The 9,587-nt window shown below is 45.6% G+C and overlaps 1 protein-coding gene across 1 annotated transcript; it reads left to right on the top strand.

Moving 5' to 3' along the window:
• Positions 1 to 2,002: 2,002 nt before the first annotated feature.
• Positions 2,003 to 9,245, top strand: LOC128354834 (phosphofurin acidic cluster sorting protein 1-like; the record flags this gene model as incomplete). Its single annotated transcript, XM_053314982.1, has 6 exons — positions 2,003 to 2,113; positions 3,218 to 3,320; positions 5,561 to 5,603; positions 8,220 to 8,265; positions 8,355 to 8,448; positions 9,170 to 9,245. Coding segments are annotated over 6 exons (473 nt in total), but the record flags the coding sequence as incomplete, so codon positions are not given.
• Between the last annotated feature and the right edge of the window lie 342 nt (positions 9,246 to 9,587).

Here is a 9,587-nt window from a genome sequence, read left to right as displayed (position 1 = left end):
GCTCTCTGTCTCTCCCACCTTCCCATGATGCTCTCTGTCTCTCCCACCTTCCCATGATGCTCTCTGTCTTTATCGCCTTCCCATGATGCTCTCTGTCTCTCCCCACCTTCCCATGATGCTCTCTGTCTTTATCGCCTTCCCATGATGCTCTCTGTCTTTACCGCCTTCCCATGATGCTCTCTGTCTCTCCCACCTTCCCATGTTGCTCTCTGTCTTTATAACCTTCCCATGATGCTCTCTGTCTTCATCGCCTTCCCATGATGCTCTCTGTCTCTTCCACCTTCCCATGATGCTCTCTGTCTTTTATCGCCTTCCCATGATGCTCTCTGTCTTTATCACCTTCCCATGATGCTCTCTGTCTTTACCGCCTTCCCATGATGCTCTCTGTCTTTATCACCTTCCCATGATGCTCTCTGTCTTTACCGCCTTCCCATGATGCTCTCTGTCTTTATCACCTTCCCATGATGCTCTCTGTCTCTCCCACCTTCCCATGATGCTCTCTGTCTTTATCGCCTTCCCGTGATGCTCTCTGTCTTTATCACCTTCCCATGATGCTCTCTATCTCTCCCACCTTCCCATGATGCTCTCTGTCTCTCCCGCCTTCCCATGATGCTCTCTGTCTTCATCGCCTTCCCATGATGCTCTCTATCCTCTCCCACCTTCCCATGATGCTCTCTGTCTCTCCCGCCTTCCCATGATGCTCTCTGTCTTCATCGCCTTCCCATGATGCTCTCTATCTCTCCCACCTTCCATGATGCTCTCTGTCTTTATTGCCTTCCCTTCCCATGATGCTCTCTGTCTTCATCGCCTTCCCATGATGCTCTCTGTCTTTATCACCTTCCCATGATGCTCTCTGTCTCTTCCACCTTCCCATGATGCTCTCTGTCTTTTATCGCCTTCCCATGATGCTCTCTGTCTTTATCGCCTTCCCATGATGCTCTCTGTCTTTATCGCCTTCCCATGATGCTCTCTGTCTTTACCGCCTTCCCATGATGCTCTCTGTCTTTATCGCCTTCCCTTCCCATGATGCTCTCTGTCTTTATCTCCTTCCCATGATGCTCTCTGTCTTTACCACCTTCCCATGATGCTCTCTGTCTTCATCGCCTTCCCATGATGCTCTCTGTCTTTATCACCTTCCCATGATGCTCTCTGTCTCTCCCGCCTTCCCATGATGCTCTCTGTCTCTCCCACCTTCCCATGATGCTCTCTGTCTCTCCCACCTTCCCATGATGCTCTCTGTCTTTATGGCCTTCCCATGATGCTCTCTGTCTCTCCCACCTTCCCATGATGCTCTCTGTCTTTATCTCCTTCCCATGATGCTCTCTGTCTCTCCCACCTTCCCATGATGCTCTCTGTCTCTCCCACCTTCCCATGATGCTCTCTGTCTCTCCCACCTTCCCATGATGCTCTCTGTCTCTCCCACCTTCCCATGATGCTCTCTGTCTTTATCACCTTCCCATGATGCTCTCTGTCTCTCCCACCTTCCCATGATGCTCTCTGTCTTTATCACCTTCCCATGATGCTCTCTGTCTCTCCCACCTTCCCATGATGCTCTCTGTCTCTCCCACCTTCCCATGATGCTCTCTGTCTCTACCGCCTTCCCATGATGCTCTCTGTCTTTATCGCCTTCCCATGATGCTCTCTGTCTCTCCCACCTTCCCATGATGCTCTCTGTCTTTATCGCCTTCCCATGATGCTCTCTGTCTCTCCCACCTTCCCATGATGCTCTCTGTCTCTCCCACCTTCCCATGATGCTCTCTGTCTTTATCGCCTTCCCATGATGCTCTCTGTCTCTCCCACCTTCCCATGATGCTCTCTGTCTTTATCACCTTCCCATGATGCTCTCTGTCTCTCCCACCTTCCCATGATGCTCTCTGTCTTTATCGCCTTCCCATGATGCTCTCTGTCTCTCCCACCTTCCCATGATGCTCTCTGTCTCTCCCACCTTCCCATGACGCTCTCTGTCTCTCCCACCTTCCCATGATGCTCTCTGTCTCTGCAGGACTCCACCCGCTGGCTAAGTTCCTGTCTTCTCTGGACAGTAAGTTCAGCAGCCTGTTCATGGACGCCGGCTGGAGGGAACTGTTCGGACGCCCGGAGCCGCCGCCGCTCGGTAACAGACCGGTGACCTCTGACCTCTGACCTCTGACCTCTGACCTCTGACCTCTGACCAACAACTTCTACCTCAACACACCAGCAGATAAATATAAACTGAATCTGAAGTTACACAGAAACTTTATAAACAGCTGATCAGAGCCTCGTGTTTCTGAAGACATTTTAAAGTTACTGTCTGTAAACTGTGATTAGTATTAAACATCACAAGGCTCAAATGTTATAATCATTTTGGTGTTACAATGACATTTGCACCATTTTATACCAAAAGACTGAATGCTCCTGAAAATGTCAAATGGTGTAACCCAGGGGTGTCAAACATGCGGCCCGTGGACCAGAACTTTCTGGACCAGAAAGTTTTATTGACTATTTACTGTTTTTAAGCAACGTTCAATTATTTGGTACAAAGTTTTTATGGTTACACCACTTAGACATTTTTACCATAATCCTCTAATATATTCTCTTTCCTTCCTTCATACCTTCCTTCCTTCATACCTTCCTTCCTTCCTTCCTTTCTTTTTTCTTTCCTTCCTTTCTTCCTTCCATCTGTCCTTCCTGACTTCTTTTCCTTCCTCCTTCCCTTCCTTCCTTCCTTCCTTCCCTCCTTTCCCTCCCTCCCTTCCTTCCAAAGTTTTTATGGTTACACCACTTAGACATTTTTACCATAATCCTCTAATATATTCTCTCTAAATGGATTAAAAGCAGAAATTTGATGCTGGGTCCACAAAAAAAGAATGTGTGAAGTTATTCATTCGTTTATTTTCACATTTTAACCCTTTAAATTTAAACTAAACCACATGGAGACTAACCTCACTGATCTGTATGTTATATAAATGTTATATTGATGCTGGTGTCCTCGTGTCTGATGTCCTCGTGTCTGATGTCCTCGTGTCTGATGTCCTCGTGTCTGGTGTCCTCGTGTCTGATGTCCTCGTGTCTGATGTCCTCGTGTCTGATGTCCTGCGGTGTGTCTGATGTCCTCGTGTCTGATGTCCTCGTGTCTGATGTCCTCGTGTCTGATGTCCTCGTGTCTGATGTCCTCGTGTCTGATGTCCTCGTGTCTGATGTCCTCGTGTCTGATGTCCTGCGGTGTGTCTGTGGACAGATCCGGTCGGCGTCGCTGGTCGAGTGTCTCAGTATCTGAGTGGAGCTGCAGTCTCTCACCTGTGTCCGATCTCAGAGGCCATGCTCACCTGCAAACACAGGAGGTACTTTTATTTTGAAAGGATCAGTCTGATTATTGTCTGCTGGTCGAAGCGTGACGGATCCGTGGAGGAATGAGATCTATCAGACTGTGATAGGAGATCAGTTCATTGTTGGTTTGGATCCAAAAGACAAAAATACAATAACCAGATGAATGACTCTAAATGTATTTTATATTTATATTATTTATATTTTATTATATTTAGATGACAGATGGAGGAGGTGGAGTTAGTGTCAGCAGCAGGAACAGTAAACATTTCTCTGTTGTCTCTTCTTTTATTTGCATTCAAGGAAACAGAGTGTTGATTTTCATTAGTTCTGAAGGTATCTGTCACCTGGCTCTGCTGCCTCCTCTTCCTCTGACCTTTGACCTTTAACCTCCTCTGACCTTTGACCTTTAACCTCCTCTGACCTTTAACCTCCTCTGACCTGCATGTGCAGCTGCTCCTCTCGTCCTGCCTGCTGTTTGTCTGAAAATATTAACCTGAGTCACACCTGATTCACACCTGATTCACACCTGATTCACACCTGATTCACACCTGAGTCACACCTGAGTCACACCTGAGTCACACCTGATTTACACCAGTCACACCTGATTCACACCTGATTCACACCTGAGTCACACCTGAGTCACACCTGATTCACACCTGAGTCACACCTGAGTCACACCTGATTTATACCTGATTCACACCTTAGTCACACCTGAGTCACACCAGAGTCACACCTGATTTATACCTGATTCACACCTTAGTCACACCTGAGTCACACCAGAGTCACACCTGATTTACACCTGATTCACACCTGATTCACACCTGATTCACACCTGAGTCACACCTGATTCACACCTGAGTCACACCTGAGTCACACCTGATTTACAGCTGAGTCACACCTGATTCACACCTGATTCACACCTGATTCACACCTGAGTCACACCTGATTCACACCTGAGTCACACCTGAGTCACACCTGATTTACAGCTGAGTCACACCTGATTCACACCTGATTCACACCTGAGTCACACCTGAGTCACACCTGAGTCACACCTGATTCACACCTGAGTCACACCTGAGTCACACCTGATCCACACCTGAGTCACACCAGAGTCACACCTGATTTACACCTGATTCACACCTGAGTCACACCTGAGTCACACCTGATTTACACCTGATTCACACCTGAGTCACACCTGAGTCACACCAGAGTCACACCAGAGTCACACCAGAGTCACACCAGAGTCACACCTGAGTCACACCTGAGTCACACCTGAGTCACACCTGATTCACACCTGATTCACACCTGAGTCACACCTGATACAACACCTGATTCACACCTGAGTCACACCTGATTCACACCTGATTCACACCTGAGTCACACCTGATTTACACCTGAGTCACACCTGAGTCACACCTGAGTCACACCTGATACAACACCTAATTCACACCTAATTCACACCTAATTCACACCTGATTCACACCTAATTCACACCTGATTCACACCAGAGTCACACCTGATCCACACCTGAGTCACACCTGAGTCACACCAGAGTCACACCTGAGTCACACCTGAGTCACACCTGAGTCACACCTGAGTCACACCTGAGTCACACCTGATTCACACCTGATTCACACCTGAGTCACACCTGATTTACACCTGAGTCACACCTGATACAACACCTGATTCACACCTGAGTCACACCTGAGTCACACCTGATCACACCTGATTCACACCTGATTCACACCTGAGTCACACCTGATTCACACCTGATACAACACCTAATTCACACCTAATTCACACCTAATTCACACCTGAGTCACACCTGAGTCACACCTGATTTACACCTGATTCACATCTGATTCACACCTGAGTCACACCTGATTCACACCTGATTCACACCTGATTTACACCTGATTCACACCTGATTTACACCTGAGTCACACCTGATTCACACCTGATTCACACCTGATTTACACCTGAGTCACACCTGAGTCACACCTGATTCACACCTTAGTTACATCTGATTCACACTTTGATACCTGGGCTGAAGGTTTAATGTGTTGAAGGGAAACTCACCTGTCTGTCAATCATCTAAATGTATAAATCTAAAGACTGAAGAGGTTTTCATGCTCACTTTATAACAGTTAGAGTTTTATTAAAGCGGCATCTAGTGGACATTAGAGGAACTGCAGCTGAGTTCTCTTACAGAAGAAACTTTTTGTTTGATTCTGTACTTTTTCTCTTTTTGCAGCTATGACGACGACTCCTTCCAGAAGTTTGTTCCTTTTATTGGGGTAAGAAACACTGACCTGCTGCTACTACATGTATAACTATTATTACTGCTGTCTATGCACCACTGTGTGTAGATAGCAGGTTTATGACTTACTGCTTGTCCTCCATTGTGATCAGTGAAATTAACAAACCGAAGAAAACTCAACTGACCCTTGAGTCGACTGAGACATTTGGTGTGTTTTTAACTGAAGTCATCGCAGCATTCAGGAAGGCTTCAGGACGAATCTCACCTGCCAACAGAAATGATGCCACAGACCATGCAAAACTATTCCAAGTCTTCCCAAATGTTCCCAATTGTTCCCAAATGTTCCAAAATGTTCCTAAATGTCACTAAATGCTTCCATCAATTGTTCCCCAAGGCTCCCAATTGTTCCCAAATGTTCCAAAATGTTCCTAAATGTCACTAAATGCTTCCAACAATTGTTCCCAAAGGTTCCCAATTGTTACCAAAGGTTCCTAAATGTCACTAAATGCTTCCAACAATTGTTCCCAAAGGCTCCCAATTGTTCCCAAATGTTCCTAAATGTTCCTAAATGTCACTAAATGCTTCCAACAATTGTTCCCAAAGGTTCCCAATTGTTCCCAAATGTTCCTAAATGTCACTAAATGCTTCCAACAATTGTTCCCAAAGGTTCCCAAATGTTCCCAAATGTTCCTAAATGTCACTAAATGCTTCCAACAATTGTTCCCCAAGGCTCCCAATTGTTCCCAAATGTTCCTAAATGTCACTAAATGCTCCCAACAATTGTTCCCAATTGTTCCCAAATGTTCCTAAATGTCACTAAATGCTCCCAACAATTGTTCCCAAAGGTTCCCAATTGTTCCCAAATGTTCCAAAATGTTCCTAAATGTCACTAAATGCTCCCAACAATTGTTCCCCAAGGTTCCCAATTGTTCCCAAATGTTCCAAAATGTTCCTAAATGTCACTAAATGCTTCCAACAATTGTTCCCAAAGGTTCCCAAATGTTCCCAAATGTTCCTAAATGTCACTAAATGCTTCCAACAATTGTTCCCAAAGGTTCCCAATTGTTACCAAATGTTCCTAAATGTTCCTAAATGCTTCCAACAATTGTTCCCAAATGTTCCAAAATGTTCCTAAATGTCACTAAATGCTTCCATCAATTGTTCCCCAAGGCTCCCAATTGTTCCCAAATGTTCCAAAATGTTCCTAAATGTCACTAAATGCTTCCAACAATTGTTCCCAAAGGTTCCCAATTGTTACCAAAGGTTCCTAAATGTCACTAAATGCTTCCAACAATTGTTCCCAAAGGCTCCCAATTGTTCCCAAATGTTCCTAAATGTTCCTAAATGTCACTAAATGCTTCCAACAATTGTTCCCAAAGGTTCCCAATTGTTCCCAAATGTTCCTAAATGTCACTAAATGCTTCCAACAATTGTTCCCAAAGGTTCCCAAATGTTCCCAAATGTTCCTAAATGTCACTAAATGCTTCCAACAATTGTTCCCCAAGGCTCCCAATTGTTCCCAAATGTTCCTAAATGTCACTAAATGCTCCCAACAATTGTTCCCAATTGTTCCCAAATGTTCCTAAATGTCACTAAATGCTCCCAACAATTGTTCCCAAAGGTTCCCAATTGTTCCCAAATGTTCCAAAATGTTCCTAAATGTCACTAAATGCTCCCAACAATTGTTCCCCAAGGTTCCCAATTGTTCCCAAATGTTCCAAAATGTTCCTAAATGTCACTAAATGCTTCCAACAATTGTTCCCAAAGGTTCCCAAATGTTCCCAAATGTTCCTAAATGTCACTAAATGCTTCCAACAATTGTTCCCAAAGGTTCCCAATTGTTACCAAATGTTCCTAAATGTTCCTAAATGCTTCCAACAATTGTTCCCAAATGTTCCAAAATGTTCCTAAATGTCACTAAATGCTCCCAACAATTGTTCCCCAAGGTTCCCAATTGTTCCCAAATGTTCCTAAATGTCACTAAATGCTCCCAACAATTGTTCCCAAAGGTTCCCAATTGTTCCCAAATGTTCCCAAATGTTCCTAAATGTCACTAAATGCTCCCAACAATTGTTCCCAAATGTTCCAAAATGTTCCTAAATGTCACTAAATGCTTCCAACAATTGTTCCCAAAGGTTCCCAATTGTTACCAAATGTTCCCAAATGTTCCTAAATGTCACTAAATGCTCCCAACAATTGTTCCCAAAGGTTCCCAATTGTTCCCAAATGTTCCCAAATGTTCCTAAATGTCACTAAATGCTCCCAACAATTGTTCCCAAATGTTCCAAAATGTTCCTAAATGTCACTAAATGCTCCCAACAATTGTTCCCCAAGGCTCCCAATTGTTACCAAATGTTCCCAAATGTTCCTAAATGTCACTAAATGCTTCCAACAATTGTTCCCCAAGGCTCCCAATTGTTACCAAATGTTCCCAAATGTTCCTAAATGTCACTAAATGCTTCCAACAATTGTTCCCAAAGGTTCCCAATTGTTACCAAATGTTCCTAAATGTCACTAAATGCTCCCAACAATTGTTCCCCAAGGTTCCCAAAGGTTCCCAAGTGTCCAAAATGTCCCAAATTTTAAACCTGGAAGAGTGTTGTTGCCGTGGAGACGGCGGTGGTGTAATGCTGCGGTGTGTTTGTGTTCTCAGCTGGTGATGGTCGGCATCGTGGAGCAGAACTTCCTGTCCACCTCAGGTAGACCCCCACTCCCCCAACCTGTGACCTCTTTAATTTCATTGCTAGTTAAATAAGAACAGGGTCATGTGATGCGTCTCTCTCCACAGTTGACTCTGATGACATCATCCTGGGATCTCCTCCCGCCCAATCAGGAGCACCGATCAGCATCACGGCCACGCCTCCTCCCTCCCCCTCCATCAGGTACTTCCTGTTTACATTTTTACTAAATGGACGCTTTTACTGCCGGAGTCATAACCGTCCTGTCCTCTGTCTCCTCCTCTTCCTCCTCTTCCTTGTCTTCCTCCTCCTCCTCCTCCCCCTCTTCCTCTTCCTCTTCCTCTTCCTTCTCTTCCTCCTCCTCCTCCTCCTCCTCCTTCTTTTCCTCCTCTTCCTTGTCTTCCTCCTCTTCCTCCTCCTTCTCTTCCTTCTCTTCCTCCTTCTCTTCCTTCTCTTCCTCCTCCTCCTCCTCCTCCTTCTCTTCCTTCTCTTCCTCCTTCTCTTCCTTCTCTTCCTCCTCCTCCTCCTCCTCCTCCTTCTTTTCCTCCTCTTCCTTGTCTTCCTCCTCTTCCTCCTCCTTCTCTTCCTTCTCTTCCTCCTTCTCTTCCTTCTCTTCCTCCTCCTCCTCCTCCTCCTTCTTTTCCTCCTCTTCCTTGTCTTCCTCCTCCTCCTTCTCTTCCTCCTTCTCTTCCTCCTCCTCCTCCTCCTCCTTCTTTTCCTCCTCTTCCTTGTCTTCCTCCCCCTCCTCCTCCTCCTTCTTTTCCTCGTCTTCCTCCAGCTGCTCGGAGGTCATGGGTCTGCAGGTGGACTACTGGAGCAGCCAGGGAGGAGGAGGAGGAGGAGGAGGAGCAGAGAGGAGGAAGGAGGTGGGGATGAAGAACACTCTGAAGAGCAACTTCCGCTCTGTGCAAGTATCGAGAATCAGCGGCGGAGAACTGATGAGTATGACGGTGGTGACGAAGGAGAAGAACAAGAAAGGTGAGGAAGAGGAGGGTGACTGAGGATGATGAAGGTGACTGAGGATGATGATGAAGGTGACTGAGGATGATGAAGGTGACTGAGGATGATGAAGGTGACTGAGGATGATGAAAGTGACTGTGAGGATGATGAAGGTGACTGAGGATGATGAGGGTGATGATGATGATGATGAAGGTGATAACGAAGGTGATGGTGATGATGAAGGTGATGATGATGATGAAGATGATGATGATGATGAAGGTGATGATGATGATGAAGGTTATGATGATGATGATGAAGGTGATGGTGATGATGAAGGTGACTGAGGATGATGAAGGTGACTGTGAGGATGATGAAGGTGACTGAGGATGATGAAGGTGACTGAG

This window comes from Scomber japonicus, unplaced genomic scaffold (genome assembly GCF_027409825.1).
Source record: "Scomber japonicus isolate fScoJap1 unplaced genomic scaffold, fScoJap1.pri scaffold_679, whole genome shotgun sequence".
Taxonomy (NCBI): Eukaryota; Metazoa; Chordata; class Actinopteri; order Scombriformes; family Scombridae; genus Scomber; species Scomber japonicus.
Note: the sequence above shows the minus strand (reverse complement) of the source record. Positions and strands in the feature narration are given on the sequence as shown.